At 40.0% G+C, this 27,800-nt stretch overlaps 1 protein-coding gene across 1 annotated transcript in view; it reads right to left on the bottom strand.

Moving 5' to 3' along the window:
* The window catches only part of FAR1 (fatty acyl-CoA reductase 1), a 73,934-nt gene extending 46,964 nt beyond the window's left edge, over positions 1-26,970 (bottom strand). Inside the window, exons 1-2 of the mRNA XM_036257927.1 lie at positions 26,765-26,970; positions 433-628 (exon numbers count right to left, since the gene is read on the bottom strand). Of these exons, the coding sequence (XP_036113820.1) occupies positions 433-621 (189 nt within the window). The 5' untranslated portion in view covers positions 622-628; positions 26,765-26,970. The remainder of the gene's footprint in view (positions 1-432; positions 629-26,764) is intronic.
* Between the last annotated feature and the right edge of the window lie 830 nt (positions 26,971-27,800).

Here is a 27,800-nt window from a genome sequence, read left to right as displayed (position 1 = left end):
CATGTTCTTATTTGTCAAAAAGGAATGTGTGACTCTGTTACCCTCTAATACTGTTGTACGGAGCAATCCGTGCTTACACATTTTTAAGTGTTATCAAAGCATAGTGTCGCACAGCACAGGAGGTCATTAGAAACTACCTCCTCCTAATTATTATTATATTCTGAAGTCTACCTAAAATACCTAATCACAAATAACCTGCCTCAAATTTTCTAACAGCATATTAAATATCTACCATAAAAGTAATTTAGAACTTGTTCTACAGTTTTGCCCATCATAGAGAAAGGCTTTTTTTCTCCTACATGATCACAAGTCATATCCAGTTTACTGCCATTCTATAGAGCTCTTTTTAATTTTTTTCAGGATACTGAAGAAAAATACACACAAACACCACACTTTTTAACTCTCTTCCAAATGATTATTTTCCACACTTACCTTGCTATTAATGATTTCTTCCACTCGCTCTTGGGGTGTCTGTCCAGCTTTCTGTCTCACCAAAACATACACTAAATTCACCTTAGGACAAGACCTCAGCAACTTTTCCAGAAGTACCTTCCCTAGGAAGCCAGTACCTCCAGTGAGGAGAATATTCTTGCCTTCATAGTATTCTGGAATTGAAACCATTCTGATCCTAAAGAAAACACAACAGTAAGCATCAATTCAAGGATTTATGTTCATTCTTATATACTAAAATCTCTTGGCATTCAAATAAATATTTTAAGAAACAGGCAAAAATCAAAGTTGAGTGTTAACAAAAGGAGACATTAACCTCTGGTTTACTGTAGTAAGGTGAAAAATAACAAACTGCAACTATGGCTTCTAATCCCTGTTTTTTTTCTCTGGATCACCTCAGACAAGTCACTCACCTTCTCTGGGCCTGGGTTTCTTTATTTCTTTAGTACAGTTTGTACTAAATGGCTTGTAAAACGTCCTTCCAGCAATAAGAACTCAAATCTTCACTTACACCTCAGTTAAACCCTAAACAGGAATGAATGGTGTCTCTCTGTCTCCAAAAGGATTTATAACACCAAATAGAGGTCAGCAGCAAGACTCAATTGCCTAGCTTGTATAACATGGCAAGGTGTCATATTCACCTATCATCACCAGTTGAAACAAGAAGAGGTAACATCAAGTCCTTTCTCCTAAACATCTATAGTGACAATATCCAAAAGGTGCTTCAATCTCCCTTTTTTTTAAAGCTATACTAGAAATACATGGGTTTACTTCTCCTCCTTATCCAAATTCCACTGAAACAGCAGAAAAGATAGCAACAAAAGAACCACAATATGGTAAAAAACAAGATGCAAAGGGATTCATGCAGTGTGTCACTATGCAAAGCTCAAACACATTCTAAACAATGCTCTTTATTGTTCAGAAATACACACAATAATATTAACAGATCCATGAGAGGGAGTGCAATACAATCAGAGAAAAGAATAAGGAGTTTCCATTATACTTTTTCTTTATTTAAGCTGTGGAGTAGATACATGTGTTTTATGTCCAAACTTTTCATAACTGTAAGAAGAATTCATGACAATATGAAATAAGAAATAGCCCTGACCAGTTTGGCTCAGCGGTTAGAGCGTCGGCCTGCAGTCCGGAGAGACCCGGATTCGGTTCCCGCTAAGGGCACGTACTTCGGTTGCAGTTTGTCCCCGGCCCTGGTTGGTCGTGCGGGTGGCAGCCACTCGATGTGTCCCTTCACGTCGATGTTTCTCTCTCTCTCTCTCTCCCCCTCCCACTCTATCTGTACAAAAAATGGAAAAATATCCTCGGGTGAGGATAAAAAACAAACAAACAAACAAACAAACAAACAAAAAAAGAAATAGACCCATCAACAAGCAGGAAGGAAGAAAGAGAGGGAGGGAAGGAGTAAGGTGAAGAGAGAAAAAAAAGGAGTGAAAGGGGAAAAAAAAGGAGGAGAAGAATTTCCAAAAGAAACAGATGAGACTAATTGTCTAAAGAAGCTTGGCAGAAGAAACGACAAACAGAACAAAACAAGCATAGGCAAGGACTATAAGGAAGCAACAGTTGCCCCAATGCCCTAAACAGAAAATACCAAACTCAAGGGGAAAAAAAGAAGCTGAATTAAGGGAAATCGAGGTAATTAAAAGATTGCTCACAGAACAGCAGAGCCACTCATGACAGCCTTACTCCCTGTATAAACTTTGATTCCCCAGGCTTAGTACCCAGACCTACCGAGAAGAGCATCCAGCATGGAGGCAAGTAGGGATAAAAGAGAAGTAGGGCTGAACCTGAGGTTGTTCCAAATATCCACAATGGAGGTTGGGGAGGTGGGGGGGGGGGGGGTCAGGAGAAAGGAAACAAACAACCAAAAGAAAAGAAAAAATGTCTTCATAGAACTGGAGCCCCAGAATAAGTTTTAAGTCCCCAACCTAACTGGCTGCTACTGGTCCTTAAAACAAACTCATGCAGCCCGGCCAGTGGGGCTCAATCGTTGAGCATTGACCCATGTGCCAGGAGGTAACCAGTCTGATTCCCAGTCAGGGTACACACCCATGTTGTGGGCCAGATCCCCAGTGGGGGGCATGCAGGAGGTGGCCAATCGATGTTCTCTCTCATTGATATTTCTATCTCTCTCCCTCTCCTTCCTCTCTCTCTAAAATCAATAAAAGAAAAAAAAATTTGTTTTTCATTCACACAGAGCTCTCAATCAGTAATCCCATTTGGAGAAAAGTTCTTTTGGAAAAACAGACCTCAAAACACTGAGTGTAAGCCAATGTCAGCTACCAAAACCAACCATCTTAGTCCTTTGTAAATATGAAAAGATAACCAAAGATCACCAGATTATCTATGAGTACTTACAAAATAAGAGGGACCAAAATGAAAAGCAATAGAATCAACCACAAAGGAAACTAAGGTAATGAAAAATTTAAAGAGAGTTTAAATTCTAATAAATATCCTCCAAGGCATTCACAAAAATATTGCATCCATAAAATAACAAACTACTATGAAAAAGGAACAAAAACTAAGATAGCACTTGGACATCAAAAATTCAGATGTACATAAAAAAGCCAATAAATGCACAAACTATAAGAATTATCAAGTGAATTTAAGGTCACTAGATACAAGGTTTACATAGAAATAAATGTATTTCTGTATATCAGAAACATACAGAAAATGAAGTAAAAAATAATTATACCACCAATAATACCATTCAAAACACCAAGAAATTATAGATAATAGCAAGTATTGATGAGGCTGTAGAAAACTGAAACCTGTGGACACTGCTGGTGGGAATATAAAATAGTTCAGGCACTGTGGGAGTTTGGTGGTTTCTCAAAAAGTTAAACACAATTATCATATGACCTGCAATCATACTCCCAGGTTTATATGCCAAAAGAACTGCAAACAAGTACTCAAACAAGTACATGTTCGTGACTGCTTACAGCAGCCCTGTTCACAATAGACATTTATCTTGGGAGTGAGATTACATACCTGTACACCCATCTGCCACCCTCATTTTCTACCATTTATGTGAAGACTAAATGCAACAATACACAAAAGACTAGGCACATAATTACACTTCCTATTCCTCTTCCCTCTACATCTTTGGCAGTGATTCTCAGTATGATCTCTGGGTAGTCAGTCTAATCTGTAATATTTCAGTCTAAAAATCTTTAATGGTCCCTTTTTTCGGGAATCATTTACTTATGAGTATAATTTTTAGACTAGGAAAAAACCTTAATACCAAAGTAAGACTAATAGCTATTTTATTTCTGGACATATATTGCTATATTCACATGCACATATACCCATGTTTAAATTTTAGGTAAGAAATTAATGATTTTAGTGGAAGCAGGCTTAAACCAAACTTCAGGGGGCTTGATACAACAACTGATGAGCAACATGTACTAGCTAGCTGAAAGAAGCGTTAACAAGCCTTTGCATGTATCCTAAGGTAGGAAATCATGCTATAATCTCAGTGCAGCTTTATTAAGAGCAATATACCCAGGTAATCCCTCTACCCTGAATGGTGGTATAGATCTGGAGCTCTCCAGTACAGTGGAAATGGGTCCAGTCACTTTGGAAAACTGTTTGGCAATATTTACTATGGAACATCAAAAGATGTGAAGAACAAGAAGATTCACAGAGGTATTATTTGCAACATGCTAAAAATAAAAAAATTAAAATATCCAAAGGTAAAAGGAATAAATAATGGCACGTTCTATCAGAAAAATCTTATATAGCAATTAAACTAAAATAGAGTTCTCAAATTTTAGCCAAAGAACCCAGATGCAAAAAGACACATCTAGTGTGATTCCATTTATATAAACTTCAAATAAAAGCAAATTAATCTAGGTGTCAGAAGTTACAATAGTGGTTACCTCTGATGGGAGGGATGTGTCACTAAGTGGGTCTTCTGGGGTTCTAATTATTTTCTACTTCTTGACCTGTCTCTAATTACATGAGTGATTCACTTTATGATCATTTACTGATTAAGATGTACTTGCAAACTTCTCTGTATTAGACTTCAAAAAAAGTTTCTTTTTTTTAATCCTCCCCTGAGAATATTTTTCCATTTTTTATCTTCAGAGTGTGAGGGGGAAGGAGAAAGAGAGAGAGAGAAACAGCCATGTGAGAGGGACATATCGATTGGTTGACGCCCTCATGACCCTGACCTGGGCCTGGACCGAACCATAACCAAGGTACAAGCCCTTAACTGGAATCGAACCTGAGACTCTTTGGTCCACGGGCCGATGCTCCAACCACTGAGCCAACCCGGCCAGGGTAAGAAAGTTTATTTTTAAGATGCTCTTTCCTACATCATTACGTTTTTTTGTTTGTTTGTTTTTTAATGCCCTTCCTGGAACTCACCATCAGTTTTAAATAAGAGTCATCTCCAAATTTAACCACCATTGATTTAAGGTAGGCTGCTAAAAACCAAACTTTGAGAAACACTGCCTAATCCATTTTCAAGGTAAAAATGGAAGAAATAACACAACAGGATTAAAAAAGTCTTTTGACCTAACCATTAGAACCTAGCACTAGTACCTGTCCAGCTCAGGTAAAAAAGAACTGTAACCTGAAGGCTCCACCCAGTCAATGCACTAAGGAGAAAAGACCTGACTTCCCAGCAATATAGTCTATTGCTTGATTTCACCGGCAATACAGTCTGATTTCACCAGCAATATAGTCTACTGCCTTAAATATTATGCAGTAGATGAGCGTGAGGCATCTATCTATTGAAAAGCTATAGGTTATTCCATATTCTCACAGTGTAAGTCTAGACAACCGGGTGGCAAACTATTGCCCCAGAGCCAAATCTCTCTTATTCCATTTTAATTAAAAAAATTTTGTTGGAATACAGGCACCAACTGCCTTGGAAATGTCCACAGTTGCTTTCTGTGGTATTTCAATTTATAATAAAAAATATATATATTTGGTCTTCACCCCCATTCCTGGCTCATATCCCCTAAAACTTTTGGAATTTCCTAAGTGAGGAGACGCAAATAAAATAGATATCTCCTGTTATATTAATGAGGTGACTTTTGGACCCCACTCGAAGATGGAGGCTGGTTACCAATAGGACCAACCATGTGGTCAGAGTACTGAACTTTTATCCCTACCCCCTGAAATCCTGGGAGGGGAGAGGGTGTTGAGGGTGGCCAATAACTTAGTCAATTATGAGTATGTAATGAAGCCTCCATAAAAATCCAGAAGGACAGATCATCACCCTCTTTTGGAGAGCTTCCACACTGGGGAACTAGAACTCTTCCATGTGCCACTGTACTGGGCCCCAAGCTACACAAGATCAGAATCTCCTTTGTGCCCTGGCTGGTTTGGCTCAGCGGTTAGAGCGTCGGCCTGCGGTACAGAGAGACCCAGGTTCGGTTCCCGCTAAGGGTGCGTACCTCGGTTGCAGTTTGTCCCCGGCCCTGGTTGGTCGTGCGGGTGGCAGCCACTCGATGTGTCCCTTCACATCGATGTTTCTCTCTCTCTCTCTTCCTCTCTCCCTCCTGCTCTATCTGAACAAAAAATGGAAAACTGTCCTTGAGTGAGGATAAAAAAAAAAAAAAAAAGAATCTCCTTTGTTCCGGGCCTTGGCCTATACATCTCTTCATCTGGCTGTTGATTTGTATCCTTTAATATCCTTTCGGTAAACTAGTGAGTAAACGGGTTTTCTTGAGTTCTTCGAGACTTCTAGCAAATTAACTGAACTCAAGGAGGGGGTTGTGGGAATCTCTGATTTATAGCCATTCAGTCAGAAGAACAGACTGTAACAAACTGGACTTACAATTTGCATCTTGAGTTGAAGGGGTCATTATTGGAACATCAAATTTGGAGCGGGTAGGACAGAAGTACAGGTAACAACCTGAACCTGTGATGGACATCTGAAGTGAAGAGTGGTCTTGTAGGACTGAGCTCTTTATCTGGGGAATCTAATGTTATCTCTAGGTAGATAGTATCAGAATTTGGTTGACTTCTTAGACACAATGCTACCGTTTAAGTATTGCTTGTTGGTGTGGGGAGCCTCCACATATACTTTGGAATTGGGTCTAGGAACCCATTTCACTTCTATATTACAACAGTAGAGTTGAATAGTCACAAGAGACTTTATGGCCCACACAGTCTAAAATATTTACTGTCTAGTTCTTTACAGAAAGCTTGTGGATCTCTGGCCTAGACCAAGAACCTGAGTTTCTGTCCCAGTTCCAGGGTTAACACTCTTGTTTCCCCACTAAGCCTTAAACACTGACTTGAATGCTAGTCTTCCTGGCTGAACTCCTCACAATCTGCCTAGCTCTTATCAATTCCCTCTCCCCAGAACCTGACCCTAAACCTAATGCCTCTACTTAGAAATTCTGTTTAAACCCTAATAAATACTGGGTTATCAGGAACCCTATGGAAATGAAACATTCTAGTGATAAAGTCATATCGATAGATCCCCTACCTCCAGTTCCATCAGGCACAAAAACCTACACCTCAAATATTTTTAGCAGTTTAATTTAGAACCAAGTTTGTGAGACCCCAGCCCCCACACAAATGGTAATCTGTATAACTTCTTTAGGAGGTTATAGACATTTAGGCCAGGAGAATCCCTATACTAGCACTTCCCTAACTTTATTGTTTACACAAATGACCTGAAGATTTTACTTTTTTTTTTTGGTACATGCCCCTAGTGGGAACCGAACCCGGGACTCTCTAGTCTGCAAGCCGACGCTCCAACCACTGAACCAAACCGACCAGGGCTGACCTAAAGAGTTTAAAACACAGACTCTAGTCTGGCCGGTGTGGCTCAGTGGTTGAGCGTTGATCCATGCACCAAGAGGTCGCTGGTTCAATTCCCAGTCAGGGCACATGCCCAGGTTGTGGACCAAATCCCCAGTAGGGGGCATGCAGGAGGCGGCCAATCGATGTTCTCTCTCATTGATGTTTCTATCTCTCTCTTCCTCTCATTTCCTCTCTCTCTAAAAAATGAATAAAGAGAGACTTCTGGTCAAGATGGTGGCGTAGGTAAACGCAGTATCGCGTCCTCCCACAACCACATCAAAGTTACAACTAAACTACAGAACAACCATCATTCAAAACCACCTGAAATCAAGCTGAATGGAAGGCCTACAACTACAGAATTAAAGCAGCAGCCACACCGAGCCTGGTAGGAGGGGCGGAGGCGTTACAGGTTGGTCCCACACCCACGTGTGGTGGATAAAAATCAGGAGGATACCTCGGCTGGGATGGTCCTCCCTGAGGACTGAGGGGTCCCCGTCCCACACCAGACGTCCTGTTCAGGGTTCCAGTGCCAGGAAGAGAAGTCCCCATAACTTCTGGCTGCAAAAACCAGCGGGAACTGAGGCTCAGGGAGGCTGACGCGGCTGGAGCCCCAGGCAGCTCCTTAAAGGGCCCGCACACGGACTTATTGGACTCACTCCCTCTATGCTTGGAGGGGAGGCAGCTCGAGGGGCGCCAGAGACATACAGGGAAGAACTGAGCTGTTTGGCACTGGAGCGAGGGCTGGAAAGGGGGCTTTCTCTGGGACAAACGTGCTATCAAAGGCCTTTGTTCCTTTGGTGAGCCCTTCCTTGGGGCGGCAGACTGCCGCCATATCTGGGACTCCAGCAACTGGGCTCACACTGGTAGCCCCGCCCTGGTGACTCCCTGAGGCCCTCCCCCACCCAACTTTCAGGCCCACCCAGGCTGTTGCCAATTGCTTAACCATAGGATTGGCCTGCCTTGGATCCTGCTTCAGATTTTCCTAAATTCTTTCAAACAAGTAGCATCTGGTCTCAGATAGCCCGATACCTCTCGTTAAGTAATACATAGAAACAAACACAGGGAGGCAGCCAAAATGAGGAGACAAAGAAACAGGTCCCAAATGAAAGAACAGAACAAAACCCCAAGAAAAGAACTAAGTGAAATGGAGATAAACAACCTAACAGATGCTGACTTCAAAATACTGCTTATAAGGATGCTCAGTGAAGTTAATGAAAACTTCAGGGAACTTAGTGAGGGTCTTAAGAGCATAAAAAAGGACCAGTCAGAAATGAAGGAGGCATTAACTAAAATAAAGAATAATTTACACAGATTCAATAGTAGAGTGCGTAAATCCAAGAAGCAAACCATCTATTTGGAATCTAAGGAAGCAAAAAATGCCCAATCAGAACAGCAAAAAGAAAAAAGAATCCAAAAAAATGAGGATACTGTAAGGAGGCTCTGGGACAACTTCAAGCGTGCCAACATTCGCATCTTGGGGGTGCCGGACAGAGGGGAGAGAGAACAAGAAATTGAAAACCTGTTTGAAACAATAATGGCAGAAAACTTTCCTAACTTGAAGGAAACAGACATACAAGTCCAGGAAGCACAGAGAGTTCCAAACAAGATGAACCCCAGGAGGCCCACACCAAGACACATCATCATCAAAATGCAAAAGGTTCGAGACAGAGAATCTTAAAAGCAGCAAGAGAAAAGCAGTTAGTTACCTACAAGGGAGTTCCCATAAGGCTGTCAGCTGATTTCTTAAAAGACTGCAGGCCAGAAGGGAGTGGCAAGAAGTATTCAGAGTGATGAAAAGCAAGAACCTACAACCAAGATTACTCTATCCTGCAAAGCTGTCATTTAAAATCGATGGCCATATAAAGAGTTTCCCAGACAAGAAAAAGTTAAAGGAGTTCATCACCACCAAACCGTTATTATATGAAATGATGAAAGGTCTTTTTGAAGAAAAAGATAAAATATATGAACAAACAAAATGGCAATGAATACATATCTATCGACAATGGAATCTACAAACAAAATGAACAGGCAGAACAGAAACATTCTCATTGATACAGAGAACATTTTGTTGGTTGCCAGATGGGAGGGGGGTTGGGGGAATGGGTGAAAAAGGTGAAGGGATTAAGAAGTACAAATTCATCGCTAGACTGACAAACCTCAAAGAGAAGGGGGTTAGGGGGTGGGAAGAAATAAACTAAAGAACTTATATGCATAACCAATGGACACAGACAATAGTGTGGGAAAAGGCGGGAGGGGTGTAGGAGTGGGGAGGAGGGGGACAATGGGGGAAAAATGAGGAACATCTGTAATACATTCAACAATAAAGATTTAAAAATAAAAATAAAAAAATGAATAAAAAATTTTTTTTAAATAAAATAAAACACAAACTCTAATTCAATAGGTCACACACTAGTAAGATTCTACTAGACAGCCCAGCCAGAGTGGCTCAGTTGGTTGAGCATTTTTCTGTGCACCAAAAGGTTGCCAGTATGATTCCCTATCAGGGCACATGCATGGGTTTTGGGTTTGATCCCCTGTTGGGGCATATATGGAGGGCAACCAATCGATGTTTCCCAGTTGATGTTTCTCTCTCACAATGATATATGTCTATCTCCTTCTCTCTTTCTCCCCCGCCCCCTCTTCTCTCTAAGCATGTCCTCAGGTGAGGATTAGGGCAAAAAAAAATTCTACTAGACCACCACCCACTGTTAGCTCACGACTGAGGCCCAGCTTCCTGAGTGCCAAGACTATTTAACAATATGTAATAATCTACTTTACTTAAGAAATGAAAAGGAACAAAAAAAATATCAGGAATATTCCCCCACTTTTCACATACACACACATACACACACACACACACACACCCCTTTACATTACATACCTATGGTTTCTAACACAATGTTCCAAAATGCTACAATTGGCCAGAAGAGGAAGTGAAGTATATAATATCAGAGAGAAAGGGCCAATTCCTTTTAACATATAAAAAGCACTTGCAATGTAATAAAAAAAAGACCAACAATTAATTAGATGGGCAAAAGATATAATTGGAAAGTAAACAGAAAAAACAATACAACTGGCTCTTAATCTCTGGTAAAGATGCTCAACCTGACTCATTCAGAAAAATGCTAATTAAAAGGACAAGGTTCATTTTTCCACTTAATGAGACTTACAAAGACCAAAAAATTGATAAATGTACACAGAGAATAGAGAATCTTACATTGCTGGCAGAGCTATAAATTAACACCACCTCTATGGGGGTGGCATGGGGTGAGGTAGAGATCTGACGGGGGGAATCTGGCAACACCCATCAAATTTTAAATGCCCATTACTTATGACACTGCAATTCTAGTTCTAAGAATTTATCCTGAAACTAATCTTTCAAGTGTGTGAAATGATGTATTCATTGAAACATTGATAACAAAAGACCGAAAACCTAAATGTCCACCAACAGGAGATTGAGCAAATAAACAGGCATATTCCTATAATGGTGTACTCTGTTTCTAAAAAAAGAATGTGGCTTAACATATTGTTATGAAATAGAATTCATGATAAATTTTAAAAGCTAAGATGTAATAATGTCTGGTAATACCACCTTTTATGGAAAAGAAGTAAAAAAGAATATGCATATGCTGCCCGGCCGCTGTGACTCAGTGGATTGAGCATCATTCCAGGGACTGAGAGATCCCAGTTTGATTCCTGGTCAGGGCACAGGCCCAGGTTGTGGGCTCAATCCCCAGTGGGGTGCGTGCAGGAGACAGTCGATCGATGTTTCTCTCTCATCAATGTTTCTATCTCTCCTTCCCACTCTTTCTAAAAAAAATCAATAAAAACATTTTTTAAAAAAGAATATGCATATGCTTATAAATACATAATATTATTTCTGGCCAAAAAAAAAAAAAGCCAAAATATTGATAAATGATGGTTGCCTCTAGGAGGGAGAAATGAATAACTGAGGAACAGAGATGAGGGGCAGTCACTCTCCATTGTATATCCTTTTGTACATTTTTAAATTATGTACTATGTGCATGTAGTATACATTCTTAAAAACCACTATTTTTGTAAAATAGAAAAATCAGAGGGTATCAAAAAAATATTTAAAAGAACAAGTGTTCCCCTCTGTTGTTTAACAATTTACAAACTCATTTTCATGTTATCAAAAATAAAAAATTGACAAATCTTTTTTAAAGTGAAAATAAAATACTAGCGTTGTGTTAAGATAAAAAGGTATTATGGCCCGAACAGAGTGGCTTCAGTTGCTTGAGCATCATCCTATGCACCAAAAGTTTGCCGGTTCGATTCCCGGTCAGGGCACATAGCTAAAAATCAATGGAAAAAATATCCTTGGGTGAGAATTTTTAAAAAATATATTAATAAAATAAAAAAATAACAGAATTTAAAGAGGTCAAAAGCTAACCCAACACTCTGGCAAGATATAAAGGTCTGTTTATATTCTGTATACAGGTCTAAAAGAACTTAGATTATTCTTCTCTAGAGGAAAGTATGTTATTTACAATTTAATTGTAAACTTGTATTTACAAAGATTATATATGAAGGATGGGGGCAAGAATAGAGATACACACATGATAAATATCACATAAATATGAAAATTTTCCCAGCTGTGGGGCTTACCAAGTCACCTGCTTGATTTCCGGTCAGGGTACATGCCCTGGTTTCAGAGTCAATCCCCAGTACGAGTTAGGTGTGCAGGAGGCAGCCGATTGATGTGTATGTGTGTGTGTGTGTGTGTGTGTGTGTCTCTCTCTCTCTCTCTCCTTCCTCTTTCTCAAATAAAACCATATTTTTATAAAAAGCTGCCAAACTTAAAAAAAAAAATATTCCACAGAAAACTGCATTGAATTACAGTGAACATGAAGGAATCCCATATATATATATATTTCCTCCTCCTCCTCCCCCTTTCCTCTTTTGTATGTTTTTCCACTAAAAGGAAAATGGGGATTTAGGTATCTGTAACCAATGGAAATTAATAACGGTCTAATCCAGAAGTTCATGAACAGGTGGTTATGTGTCTAGGAGCATGTTAAAGTTTCATCCAAAATATTACTGTGTTTGTATGTGTGTATTTATATGTGTGTGTGTACAAGTGTGCACATCCATGCATACTTCTCTACCCTTTTTAAGGAGAGGAGTCCACTGTTTTTATCAGATTCTCAAAGGGGTCAATGAGCCTAAACAGATTAAAACTACTATCAAATTTTATGTTTATTATGCGTATAAGCTAGAGAGAAGGGAGACTTAAAATGAGAGAATAGCACCTCATGGGCACTGATTAAAAACCCCATTCACATCTAATCTGGAGTAAAAATATGTAATTGTCAAAACAATTATACCAATCTCCCTTGAGGCCTGTTTTGAATTGAACTGTGTTCCCCCTAGAAAGATACATTGAAATTCTAACCCCCAGTACCTCAGAATGTGACCTTATTTGGAAATAGGGATTTTGAGAGTGCAATTAGTTAAGGTAAATGATGTCACACTGGAGTAGGTGTCCATGAGGGCCATATGAAGACACAGAGATACAAAGGGAGAATTCCACGTGACAACAAAAGCACATATTGGAGGCAGATACTGGAGTTATATAGCTACTAGCCAAAGAATGCCAAATTTGCCAACAACGAAAGGTAAGAAAAGGCAAAGAATTCCCTTACAGGTTTCAGAGGGCTCATGGATTTTTTTACTTCTAGCCTCCAGAACTGTGAAACAATAAATTTGTTGTTTTTAGCTACCCACTTTGTTACAGCAGCCCTAGGAAACTATCAGAAGGCCCAATATCACAGTAACTAAAAGTAAGGCACAGAGCAAAAGGCCTTCTAAAGATGATGCATATGCTTTCATGCCATAGTAAATATGTCATGGACACTTTCCAATATACACAACACAGTTTCAGTTGCCAAAATGCTCTCTTACTAAATACCTGAGATAGAATAACTTTTCCAAATGGGTGCAGGGAAGAATGGTAGAAAAAAGTTTATATAAAAAGGTAGATTAAGGTAAGGTTAATGTTCTGATTCCAGAACAAATCATTAGGGTGTATTCCTGACTGTACATCTGTAGATTGGCAAATCTCAGTATATAATAACAGATTCAGAAAAAGAAGTATTCTGATTATCTATTACTGTATACCAAAATCACTCTAAAACTCAGTGTCTTAAAACAACCATAATCATTTTATTCTCTCACAATATCTGTTAGAATTTGGGAAGGGCTTGACTAAGCAGTTCCAGCTAAACAGTTTCTAGCTCCTGATCCTAGATTCTCTTTTGAGGGTCTCTCCACATGAGGTAGTTTTGGGGTATCCTTATAGCATGAGGATCTCAGGTTAGCCTGTTTATAAAGCTGCTAAACATTTCAAGACCAATATTCTAGTGAACTACGTAGAAGCTATGCAAGTATTTTCTGACCCTGCTTTGAAAGTCACATTGTGTAACTTCTGCCATGTTCTGTTGGTTAATTACAAATGATTCATAAGACCACCCAAATTCAAGGAGATGGGATATAAACCCCACCTCAGGGTGAGAAGAGAGTCAAGGTCACCCAGAAAGAACATATGAGATGGGAGATATTGTTATAACCACCTTTAAAAATACAATCTGCCACTAAGGGCATGGTGAAGTAACTACTGGTTACTCTTCAGACTGTCAGCCATTTATTTAATCCATGTTAGACCTACTTCATGAGGCTAGGGAATAACTACATTGTTCCTGATTACACTTTTTAGTCACCCAAAACACCTTTAAAAAAATATGGTCCCATGGGGTCTCACACTTAGAAATATTTTGCCTACCAAATAACCTCATTTACTGAATAAAAAATGTCATCATACCATGTTCACTTAATTATGAGCTTCTAACTGACGTTACACTTGGAGTTGACAAACTTCTAGACAAAAGAAAACCAACTCATTTTTTTACTATGAAGAGGTCTCAACTTGTAGGTAAGTATATACTTTCTTTTAAGATTTTCTGATGGACTTCCATTGGGAACCACGGGTCTAGTGGTTCTAGTAATTCTAGAATCTTTAGTATTTTGATTAAGACACAACATAAAAGAAAATGTCCCCTGAAAGTAAGCTGTGAGCAGCAAATAAAGGGCCAAAATGCAAAGTCAAATGTACAAACTATTTACTGTAGTCAAGCTAATAAGAATAGTGAGTTCCTTTTTACAAATTAAGGCTTATAAAGCATTTTTCCACAAACAAAAGGATAACTGTAGCATCTTGGTTAACATTTCTTTTCCAATAAAAGATGCTAGTGTCCAACCCTGTTGTAAGCACCCATTGAAGTAGATATAATGGCCACTCTGTTTGCCTACACAGATCCTGACACCAGTATTTAACTCTCTGTGTCCTATTTTCCTCAATGTGGAAGGTATTTCTTGATAATAAGTAATCTCATTAAGTTCAGCCTGGCTGGTGTGGTTCGGTGGATTAAGTGTCATCCCGTGCACTGAGGGGTCCCGGTTTGATTCCCAGTCAGGGTGCATGCCTGGGTCATGGGCTCGATCCCTGGTGCGGGGCGTGCAGGAGGCAGCTGATCGATGTTTCTCTCCCCCTTTCCCTTCCTCTCTCTAAAAAAGTTATTAAAAAAAAACTTTAAAAAAAAAAAAGTTCATTAGTTCTTAGGGCACTACACAAGTATTTTGTACACTGACGTTGCTCCATATGCGTGGCACTTTGGCAAGAGTTAAAAATGGCTCTAAGGCCTCATTATTCTGGAAAATATTAAGACACTCAGAATTCCTTTGAGTGATGTAAAAATCAAACACAAAGACATCTTAAGAAGTCAAGTTTTGCTCCATCAGAGAGGAAATGTTAATTCTACAGCATTAAAATTATCTGCTAACAAGAAAACAAATTTTTCAGCAATATCCATTTTCTTTTATTTCTATTTCTGTCCTCAAGGCCTAAACCAATAGTGTAACTTCTCTACTTTAAAGCTTACTGAAGAAGGGCTGGCTCTTGTTATCACACAGTTTGGTAATACATTGTCCCATTGCTTGCAGAAACATATATTCAATGCCATTTTAGGAGAAAACAATTTTTAAAAAGCAATTTCAATTAAGTCATATATGATTCTTTATAGATAAACTATTGTACTATAGTCTCTCCTTAGCATAATAAAAATGTTTTCATGCTAGGACATAAATTTTTCCCCTAATACTTTCAGACTCAGAAAAGTGAAATATAGTATTCCAAAATACATCAGATTACCTTCTAAGATAATGATCCAAAAATGGGCCAGACTACTCATGGACTACAAATTATTTAGAAGGCATGACCTTCCTTTGATCCATAATGCTCTCCTCATGAATAAATTTAAGTTTGATACTAAGTGTTACAAAAATGAGCATGTTATCAGATGTACCAAAGACTTTAATTTGTATACAATTAATAACTCTAGTGCTGCAGCCCATAAGACTGCAAAGCTCTTACCACACATGCATACTCAAAAGCTTGAATTCTTTTATATTTTTTTATTGATTGATTTTGTAGAAAGGAAGGGAGAGAGGGAGGAACACTGATTTGTTGTTCCACTTATGTATGCATTCACTGGTTATTTCCTGCATGTGCCCTGACCAGGGATCGAACTCGAAACCTTGGCCTATGGGGACGACACTCTAACCAATTGAGCTACCCAGCCAGGACCAAAAGCTTGAACTGTTTCATTTTATTTTATTTTTTTTTCTGCTGCAAAAAACTTCATTGTTTCCATTTGGCCCAATGCATGGGGGAGGGCTCGAGTGTGGTTAAAAGAATAGCTAGTGGTTTCAGGGAGAGGCTCAGGCCAAAGCCAGACACCAGCGGAATGCAGAGGGGCCCGTCAAAGGCCTTTGAGCTACAGAGGCTTCTAGTCGTTCCTGAGGGTGAGCCTTTTGAAGAGATACTTGCTCAGCCCAGCCTGGGGGCCTGCCAACCTTTGGAAGTGAGTCAGGTGGTCACCCATCTTCTTGAGGAGTTTTACCTCCTCATCCAGGAAGTGGTTCTCCAGGAAGAATGATGCTGAGGGTCTGCGTGGGGAGAACCCAGGGGTTGCAGTTCCAAAATCGCATGGTTCAGGTTCTTCTACAAGGCCACGGTGGCCTCCAAGGCATCCTGAATTCTGCCCCCTCATCTTGGGAAGGCTGCAGCACATCCTAGAGGAGAACTCGGCCACAGTGCTTGTTTTGCATCTTTTAGAGACACTCGGGCCCTCAGGCTTCTCCTCAACCAACTCTCAGAAGAAGTGGCCCATGCCCTCCAGGACCACATCATGGAGGTTGAATAAAAGCCCAGAGAGAGGTAGGTGTAGGAGGCCCACAGGTACAGGTTGGCCAGGCAGTTGACGGCAGCCTCCACCTCAGTGGAATAATTCTGATGAACTTGGGAGCTCATGGCTGTTCAGCAATAAGAAGTTAAGGTAAAAAAAATTAGTGTTGGTTATTCTGGAGGCTGAAGATGGCTGAGGTGGTGACTGAAAAAGAGTTTGGAGTGGTCAGAGGCTAGAAGGAGTATCCCTACTTCTGTTCCATTCAAACACTGATGAAGGAAGAAAACAGATCCAGCCCTGGCTGATGAGTCTCAATGGTTAGAATGTTGGCCATGCATCAAAAGGGAAGAGTTGAGTGTTTGATTTCCGGTCAAGCATACATACCTGGGTTACAGGTTTGATGCCCGGCCCCAGTCAGGGCATGTGCTGGAGGCAACCAGTCAATGTGTCTCTCTCACATAGATATTCTCTCTCTCACCCTTCCCTCCCTTTTACTCTCTCTAAAAATCAATGGACAAAATATCCTGAGGTGAGGATTAAACAAACAAACAAAAAGACAGATCTGGTGGACCACCAAGGGCACTGCCCTGAATTCTTTAATTTTCAAAAGGGATATGCACTGCCACTGAAGTTGTGTCGTCTTCAGCAGGTCATGGTTTTCAATTACCTTTAATTCTTACTTTTTAATGAAAAAATTACCATTAGTTGCCCTGGCCGGAGTGGCTAAGTGGTTACAGTGTCGGCTTGCAGAGGCAAGGGTCGAGGGTTCAATTCTCGGTCAAGGGCACATACCTGGGTTGCAGGTTTGAGTCCCCTGCCCCAACTGGGGCATGTGCAGGAGGCAATCAATCAATGTTTCTCTCTCACATTGATGTTTCTTTCTCTTTCTCTTTCACCCCTCCTTCCACTCTCTCTAAAAATCAATGAAAAAAATATCCTTGACAGAGGATCACAAAATAATTACCATTAGAGGAGCTTCATTATTATCATTTTAGCTTTAGTTGTTTTAGTCAAACTTCAGAATGTATTATACAATTATATCACTAGGATTTTAGGCCTACATTTTTCTAAAGTCTAGGCTTTAAGACAAACTGTATTTTTTGTGTGATTCAATGAGTAACCATCCATATCCCTAACTGCTGAAGAAAATCCCTCTTCCCCCAAAATGCTTGTACCCTGACAATTAGTTGTTAGAATACCACTAGAAAGTAGGTTATTGAGCCAAAGAATGACCCAGGATTAAAAAAGCTTTAGTCACTGTTCTAAGGGTCCTTACTCTGGCTATGGGGTCACTAATTGTAGGGGCAGGTCTTCTGCCTAGACACTAGGTCTTCATCAACCAAATGTGACATAAGGACTTGGAATCAGGGTCTTTTGTAGAAGTTAATAACTTTTCTGAACCTGGATGTCAATAAGCCCTCCAGTATCTAGTCCTGAGTAAGAAGCTTCCAGAAATGTCTTAAAATGACTAAATCTCATAACAAACCCTCTTCTTAAAAATCATTTTCTGGCTAATCTTTAAAATTTTTCCAGGTTCATAGATACAGTTTTCAACTAAATGCTGTCAGGCAGGGATCATCAGCCCAGAAAGGTATAGAAAACATGAGGAAAGTGTTAGATGACTTTTTGGATTCTTAGTATCCATTTCCAGCTATGAAACTGACTCAAACTCCTAAAAAGCCTACCCTAATAAGCCTTATAACCATGGGTTATTATGCAGAAGATGGGATAACATGCATAACAGAAAAGTAAAAATATTAAATAGAAAAATTCAGAGAACTCTTAGTCAATTTATCAATTGAGAACCAAAGTCACAGTGCTAAAAACCCTAGTGTTAAGATATTTCCTTCTCCAGAAACTGAGATCCAAAATGGAAAGACAGCCAAAATATATAAGTGCAACAGACACAAAAAATCAGGTAAGGTAATGAATAACTACACTCTTGGGACTACCACTAACCACTTGACCTGGGCAAGTCAATTAATTGCTCTGATCCTTGGTAAAATTCATTAATGGGGAGGCCAAATCACTGATGGTTAAGTCCTCTTCTAGCTCTCAAAGTCCATATATCTATTACTATGTATTAGAATAAGTTGTTTCCTAATAGTACATTCAATACTCAGAGAATTATTAACTCTAACAGGTCACAAGGGTTATCATTTAAAAATAATACACCTAATACTCACTGATCTTCAAACAGCCTACGCACTGCTCTGCAGAGTCAAATGTCCCAATAGCAGCTAATTCACCTGTTCCTATCTCCTGAGGATTTTGCATATGCTAATAACCATTATTTTAATTACATTTTAGGTACAATCCACAAGTTTTTAAAACAACATATTTCTAAGAAACTTATTTAGGATCGTCATTGAAACTAGATGGATGTTAAATACTTAAGATCTCTGGGCTCCACTGAAAATCAATTCTTTGTTGGCTCAAAACACATTTCTAAACCCCTGCATCACACCCAGGAGTTATTTTAACACAAATGTAAACATCAAAATACTTTAACAGATTCTTTCCTCCATAAATCTTAACTATGTAAGGGCAAGATAGGTCAAAGAAATGTTTTCCTTTACCCTCCCAAAAATGGTATTTATGCATTTATTTATTCTTTTGTCATACATTCTACATCCTATTAATTCAAGATAAATAGCAGCCATTACATGTATTCCAAAATCTTTAGTAAAATCATTCCTACATACTTATTAAACCAGCTATACCTTGTATTTCCCAAGAAACCAATTAAGAAGTGGTATTTTGGCCCTGGCCGGTTTGGCTCAGCGGTTAGAGCGTCGGCCTGCGGTCCTGAGAGACCCGGGTTCGGTACCCGTTGAGGGCGCGTGCCTCGGTTGCAGTTTGTCCCCGGCCCTGGTGGGTTGTGCGGGTGGCAGCCACTCGATGTGTTCCTTTCACATCGATGTTTCTCTCTCTCTGTTCCTCTCTCTCTCCCTCCCACTCTACCTGAACAAAGAATGGAAAAAAAGAAGTGGTATTTTGTTTGTTTTTAATCCTCACCCAAGGATATTCTTCCATTTATGTTCAGATCGAGTGGGGTAGGGGGAGAGACATCAATGTGAGAGACACATAAATTGGTTGCCTCCCGCACGACCCGGACCAGGGCTGGGGACTGAGGTATGTGCTCTTGGCCAGAATCAAACCCGTGACTCTTTGGTCCACAGCCTGATGCTCTAACCACTGAACAAAACTGGCCAGGGCAAGAAGTGTTTTTATTTTTTAATTAAACATTAACATAATGAATTTTATAATTTTATCGCTCAATGATAAAAAATTTAAAAAAGACTTTGTAAAAGGTGAGCAGTATACAAATAAATTTGAGTTGAATTTTAGCAATAGGCCTTCTGTCTATACATTAAAGAATAGCTTTTTAAACAAGAATCCATAGGTCCTCAAGGATATTTGAGTAGGTTCTGAGAGTCATATTAACTCCATGAAATTATATGAAAAACTAAGTGTGTATGTATATTTTTCTGAGGAGATAGCACAAAGCTTTGAGGAGATAGATACTCGAACAGGTTCATGACCTTTGACTAACAATCTCTGCATTATGCATATATTTTAAGATTTTATTTCCAGTTAATATTTCAAAGTATTAAGTCAATACGCCAAAACAGTAAGACATAATAGTAAGAATTCCTTAAATTCAAGAAGGATTGCTCATGTGACTAGCAAGAATTCCATAAAAGACAATAATATAAACTAGATATTTCAAAATAATTCTAAAATTGTCAAGTGGTTAACATTTAAATTAGAGACACACACAAATGTTAACACTCAAAATCTCAAAATGAGCCCTGGCTGATTTGGTTCAGCGGTTAGAGCATAGGCCCGTGGACCAAAGGGTTGCGGGCTCAATTTCCAGTCAAGGGCACATATCTAGGTTGCAGGTTCAATTCCCAGCCCCTGTCAGGGTCATTTGGGAGACAACTAATTGATGTGTCTCTCTTACATCAATGTGTGTCTCTCTCTCACCCTTCCCTCCCCCACTCTATCTAAAAATCAATGGAGCCCTGGCCGGTTTGGCTCAGTGGTTGGAGTGTCGGCCTGCGGTCCAGAGAGACCCAGGTTCAGTTCCCGCTAGGGGCACGTATCTCAGTTGCAGTTTGTCCCCGGCCCTGGTTGGATTGTGCGGGTGGCAACCACTCGATGTGTCCCTTTCACGCTGATGTTTCTCTCTCTCTCTCTTCCTCCCACTCTATCTGAACAAAAAATGAAAAAATGTCCTCGGGTGAGGATTAACAAATAAATATATAAATAAAATCTCAAAATGACATACTTGAAAGCTAATGACACACACACAAACATTCTAGACAAAATAGATCCATTAATACATGTGGTACTAAGATATTTAGAAGCCTTTTTAATGTAATGTGACAAATAATTCACCGTGAACAGTGATACATTTACAAAGTAGTGTGTCCTAATTTGTAATACAGCAATTGGCTTCTTTCAAGTATTGATGTAAGATCTACAGTATGTCAATATCATCTTGCAGGGGTCTAAAAGATACAAAGAGATAGAGATTTAGATATCATTTATTCTATAAAGCTAAAATTAGATTTTTCTACTTGCTTTTTCCAGGTACCACCCTCACCTCCCCCTCTAAAGCCTACTTTCATTAATGTCATTTCCCACTTTGAATCTCTACATATGATTTCCCCATATTATATTTTATGTATGTATATTCAGTCTCCCCAATTATATTATCCCTGCCCTACAGATTAGTATATCTAATTTCTCTTGCCCAGCACAGTATAATCCAGTCTCAAAATATATAAAAAATTTTCCACTTCCCTTAGATTAGCATATCTACTGTCAGACTTATCATACTATCTGGTAATGATTGGTAAAAATGTCGAAGGATTTGCTTCAAACCAAAATAATGGTGAAGTGGGTGGAGGTACAGATCAAACAAGACTGACCACAAGTTGATGACTGTTAAAGTTGGTGATATGTATACTATATTTTTATGTTAGCAATTTCACATAATACAAAGTTTTAAAAAGGTTGCCTCTTCTACTAGAACAGGGAGCTTCTTATATACAGGCCCAGCAGTTTTCTTCTGTTTACATCTGCCCAGTAGAGAGATAAATTTACTTTACAAAACACATTTCATTCTTTAGGCAGAATTACCTTTCAATGAAAGTTCAACAGCTTTTGGATGGTATTTATTTAAATAATTATCTTAATTAACCCAGATAAAACATATTTATTAATTTATTAACTACTTACTAGGTACCTATTTTCTCAGATATCCTATCCTGATAAATGAAGGATAATCAAACTAATTCACCCTCTCTAACAAATTAAAAATCTAACTTTACCAGCCTGGCTGGTGTGGTGCAGTGGTTGAGCATTGACCCATGCACCAAGAGGTCCCTGGTTGGATCCCTGGTCAGGGCACATGCCCAGGTTGTGGGCCAAATCCCCAGTAGGGGGCATGCAGGAGTCAGCCAATCAATGTTCTCTCTCACAGATGTTTCTATTTCTCTCTCCCTCTCCCATCCTCTCTCTCTAAAATCAATAAAGAAAAACAATTTTTTTTAAAATCTAACAGTACCCTCAAGGATCCATGGGAAAAAATGGGGCAGGGAGGGAAGACAGGTAGATGAAGAGAAAGAAAAAATAGTAAAAAGCAATAAATACAGTTTTAAAGAAAGGGATCTATGGCATCCACATTTTTTATTAGAAAGAGAGCACACAGTTTGTTCAAGCTAGACAGTTCTAAAAGCTCCCTATCTCACTCCAATTTACCGATGAGGAAATGAAAGCTCAGAGAGGGGAAGTGACATGCCTCAAGTCACACATCAAGTTGCTAGCAAAATCAAAATTTAAATGCACAGTGCAATGTGAATTTTCTATATCAAAATATTCTCTTCTACACCATAATATTCACTAGCTAAAGAGAATGATTTTTATTATTAATATATACTTCAGTTCTATATTATACCATACTAAAAAAGAAAGTAATTGGCTAAGTAAAGAGAGACGGTTGGGAAGAAAATGCACAGAACAAATTGCTAAGATTTATACATGAAGACTATATGCATATACCACACTACCTCAATTCTGAGATATTAAACTTTAAGACATAGTATCCATTTCATAAACATTCTAAAATAAATATAGTACTGTAAAAAGGTCTTCATTTCAAAAAATACTAAAATGTGTGATAACACATCTCTAAATCAAATATAATGCACTCTAAAAGACACAAAAATCACTATCATTTAAAAGGCAGTGTGACAAGGCACAAATACAGTGCAAGAATCCCATCGTCTAAGGTTAACAAATAGTTACCAAATACGTAAGGCTATGTCGCATTTCTTTCCATTGTGGTATTCATATAATCAAGCTCTTCTTGCCATTTGTCTCATATGCATGAGTTTTGGAGTTTGACAAACCAAGATTTGAATCTTAGCTCGGTCACTTAGCTTTCCAACCTTTGAAAAGTTACTACTCTGAGCCACGTTCTCTTTATATATAAAATGGAATAGCTACCTTACAGAATTGTATAAAGATTAAATGTGATAACTTAAGAAAAAAGTACAGTACCTAGATGAAACATTAAATTTTCTCCCATAAACCCTATGGGCCAAATGAAATTAAACTAAAAATAGAACCTATTCTTGACTTACAAGATTCCTCCCTCTCTCCTTTAGAGATTGGAATAAATCTGTACTGGATCCTAGGACAAATCCAACTAGTTTCCTTTGGAGAAATTTGATAAGAAAAGCTTACTTTCTTGAAATCTGTCTCTTTTCTTCTTCAAATTAGGAACAGAAAACAATGACAAATTTGAAATGTTTCAGTTAGTTTTATGTAAATTCAGCACTTCCATATTGTCTTACTGAACTGAGACTACAAACCCACTGAAGAGAGGAACTACAGAACCAATATGTGGAAAGAGTCTTAGTATAAGACCTAAAGACAAAGTTAAAATGACTAAACTGTACGGGTGGTTTGGTTTCTTTTTAACCTTTAATTCATTTATTAAACTGAAAGAATACGATGTTCAGAAGAGCCAAAATGGTGTCTTTATGATTCAGGGTGCTTTAGTAACCTGATCCTTCAGATTAAGCACATGCTATCTTTCAACATGTAGTTTCAGGACATTTATATGGGTAACAACCCAGTCATTCCAAGATGAGAATGTTTCCACCAAAGTGGCTCATAGAAGTAGGCACTGAAGTAAGGCCTGACATACTCCAGTGACCCCAAATGTAGTTCAGATTAGCATTAGCCCACCCACATATTCCCTATTAGCTCATTTCAGTTGAATAAGTCCCCTCACTAATTATAAAAATGCTCGTTTATTTAATTTGAAAAAATACAAAAAGTACAAGCATTTTTAAACCACCCACAATCTTACCAGCCAAAGACTAAAATATTACAAAGGGACATGCCAACATCTTTTCTATGAATTTGACCATAACTGTGATCATACCAAATTTTAAATGTGCACAGAGCACTTGCCATTAAACATGATTAACTATTGGCCTGTATTTTAATATCTTCATTCTGTTTTCCTTGAGACTAAATTACATTACTTTTTTCCTTACTTAACTCAATGGTTTCTTCTTTAACCTTCATTCTTCTGATTCTCTCAGCTATACAGTTTGCTGCTGACTACTTCCTCTTAAAATTCTAAGTTTCCCTAAACAGTATATTCCTCAGTGTCTACAAAAGTCCCTCCAATTAATCTTTTTCTCTTTCTTCCCTGGCTTTCTTCTGTTAACTCATGACAATCTCTAAAAAAAACAGCTCAGACCTGACCTTTTGATTTGCTATCAACTTTGAATCTCCAGCACTTAACACAGTGCCTGACATGAAACAGATGCTCAATTAATGTTGACTGACTGGCTATGCCAATCCTGACCTTATTAGTTATGTGACCTTGGGCAAATTAAGTCTATGAATCTCGGTTCCCTCATCTATAAAACAGGAATAATCAAAAGAAGATGATGCTTAGAAAGCTCAGAACAGTGTCTGGCACAATGTAGCATCCAATAAATTATACCACTATTATCAACATAATCTAGTACAGGACACACAAATGTTTTATTATTATACATATGTATTATTATACATATATATAAATCTACCTCAATAACCCAACTTACTTTCACCATATTCTCTTATAACTATCAAAAAATATTTTTGTGCTCTTTCTTTTACTATTTATCTCTAATCCATCATCAACTATTCTAATTCTTCTCTCTTACCACCATACAGAATCATTTATGAACTAAGCTACAACAGACTTAGTTGAAGTCCACACCCTTAATTCTTCATTCAAACCTTCAAAGCCATTTTAAATTTGTCACTCATTATAATCCTCATGTCTTCCAATAACCCATATCCCAACTCCTAGTTCAAAAGATGGGTCAAAACTCACTTCTTCCCTGAAACCATCCATGATTAGCTCCATACCATTCAGATTACTTCTCTGCTCTGAGTCTCCTTAGGTACTCTGTTATACTTAGAGTAAAATGTGATCAGTAAGTAGTAGTATCAGGAAATTACTTCAACAACATTATTTCTACATCCTAAAGAATTTTCCATTAGCTATAATGCTTTGTTGACCTAGTTAATAAGGAAGCACCCTATACAAACAATGCCCTCTTTGGTTTCTGTCCCTAGGCTATTTTATGTTTATCAAAAGTGCTAACTCTTCACAATCTTTTTGTCCTATCCTCAAGCAGAAATTATACCTCAGTGCCTATCACCTCCTCCCATTTAGATCCACTGGAAATTTGTAGTGGGCCACTCTTTCTTTTCTACTACCTCTTCTCTGACCCCAACCTCTGCCCTCACCCCAAAAATAAAAATTCCAAAAGCTTGAAAGATTAAGGCAGTAGCAGTGATACACACATACCATGTCTCTTTCCTCTAAATGAAAAGAACTTTGAACCTATTTAGGTATAAAACTTCCCAAGCTGAAAATTTTCACAGCAAATATGACACATAACCAAATTCTACTACATCAAAAATGGTTGCTCCTATAGAACAATTGGATTGTATTTATATGCTAATTCATTTTAATACTGTAAGAGATCTTGCATCATTTTTATGCTAGATTACACATGCCCATCAAGATAGCTGAGAAACTACCCTTTGGGCAGATTTTCCAAGAGTACTTCTGATGCTGCCTTTGAATTAACACGAACTTTTTTTTTTGTTTTAATGTAAAGAATTAATCGATTCTTCACTGCCACCTAAACAAAAGCAAACAATACTTGTGCCATTTCTTCTGAGAGGGTGAGCATATGGGCTACTGAGGCAAAACAATTAGATGAACTGTCACGGAGAGGTGGGAAGGGAGATGGATCAGCCTCAGCAGCGAGGTATCAAGTCTGAGTGTTTAGGCCCTCGATGTGTACAGTGAATGAATCTATGAATTTGGCTGCCTGACTCCTTTCTGAGACATTTGGCTCTCCTGTCTCTGACAAAACCAACTGTTAGTATTACTCACTTACTCAAAAGATCCACACCCTTCAGCTACCATACCTAAAGCTACCTTGTTTACTCTTGTATACTTTCCCCTAACTGGCCACCTAACGCTTTCTAATTAAAAAGCTTCCATCCACATCTCACCTAAAATCTTCTCCTCTCTGTCACCTTCCGGTTTCAGTAGGTGCCTTTTACTCCAGATCCATGTGTCCCCAATTGTCCACACCTCTTAACCTTCAAAACCCAAGCTTGTCCTCCCTTCACTCCCAGTGATTTCCCCCACCCTTCAATGCCTACTTCCAAAGGGCCACAGCTCCGCACCTTCTGCTCGGGCACCTTTTTCTGAGCACCACCCTTTTCCCATCACTTTCCTCTCCCCAGACCTGGAATCTTTCAATCACTGGCCTCCTTTTACTGCCACCCTGGAGCACACCAGCCCGCTCCTCTTTCAACTACCCAGCCCCGCCCCGCCCCACCTTCGCCACTTCCACAAGGTCTCCCCAGCCCAGGAGGCGCCCCCACCCTGGCTCCGCAGCAGCCGACCAGGCCCCTCCTTACATCCCTGCTATCGGTCTCCACCCTCCCGCCCTCCCAAGCCCCGCAGAAACCTTCGGGGCTGAAGCAGGCGCCCCCAGCTCTGGGAGGCTGGGGGGCGAGGGCGTGGGCGGGGCAGCGGGTGTAAACCCCCCTCAGAGCGGCCTGCCCTCCCGACACCCGCCACCCGCAGCTGCTGCATGGGCCTGGCGAGTAGGGGCTGCAGCCCGGCCTCTCCCACCCAGCGTCCTGCCTCTCACCTAGATGCAGAGGGTTGGGCCTGGCTTTCCTCCTTGCCGTCCAGCTATGGCTCCTCTGCCGCCGTGCTCTCCTCACTAGCTCTTCTACCACCCTCGACCGGCTGCTGAAGAGCGGATGGGTAGCAGCACGCCCATTGGCTGCGACCCCCTTCACGTCAGCCAGCCCCGACCCGGACCGCGGGATGTGACTGGCTGGCGCTGCGCCTCTTTTCTACGTCTTGTCCTGATTGGCTGTCTCGCGCCCCCCTTCCCAGTAGGACCGCTTACCCACCTCCCTGCTTCAGCCTCTCACCCCCACAACCCCTTTTTCCTCCAGAGGGAGTGGGGCGGAGCGGGCGCGGGTGGAACGCGAACAGCCAATGGGAGCGTGGAAAGAGGGCCGGGGGGGTGGGCTCTGCGGGCAAACAGCCCTTGGGGGAAAGTTCAACCAATAGGCGTGTGCCCCACATCCTGGGCTCCGGAGCGCCTCCCTTGGCCACTCACATTCCTGCTGGTGGAACCCAGGGCCACGCCCTGCTGTCTGTAGTGGTGGAGGGTGGTGGAGGGTGGTGGAGGGGCTCCGGTTCCAGGTGGGGACTCTGCGGGTGAGGCTGGGACTCTGCGGGTGAGGCTGGCGTGGGAGACCGCGGGCGGCTATTGTGGCGTGCTCCGGCACTGCCTACGTGGGGCCCGGAGCGCATTTTGGTGGGGCTGGTTCGGGTCCCGTGAGAGCTGAGCCATCACTCCATGGACCCCTTGGAAACTACACGGGATGCTCTTTAAACAGAGGGAGCCGAGCATGCTTCTCGTCCAGCCACTGGGGACTGTGGGGCAAATCATTCCACTTCCTCCAGAATAATTTCAAACAAAACTACCAGTGGTGTAAGGACTGAGAATAATGGTTACCTCTGGAAGGATGGAAGGGGGAAAACTAATGAGAGTTTAAAAACTCCGTGTCTTGATTTCAGTGATAGTTACAGACATGTATACATACATAAACATTCATGGAGTCTTACACTTAAGATTAGTGCACTCGACCTACTTTATAACTCAATTA

Source organism: Molossus molossus, unplaced genomic scaffold, assembly GCF_014108415.1.
Source record: "Molossus molossus isolate mMolMol1 unplaced genomic scaffold, mMolMol1.p scaffold_m16_p_13, whole genome shotgun sequence".
In the NCBI taxonomy this organism is placed as follows: domain Eukaryota; kingdom Metazoa; phylum Chordata; class Mammalia; order Chiroptera; family Molossidae; genus Molossus; species Molossus molossus.
The sequence above is the reverse complement of the archived record's forward strand: the minus strand, read 5'-3'. Positions and strand labels throughout refer to the sequence as shown.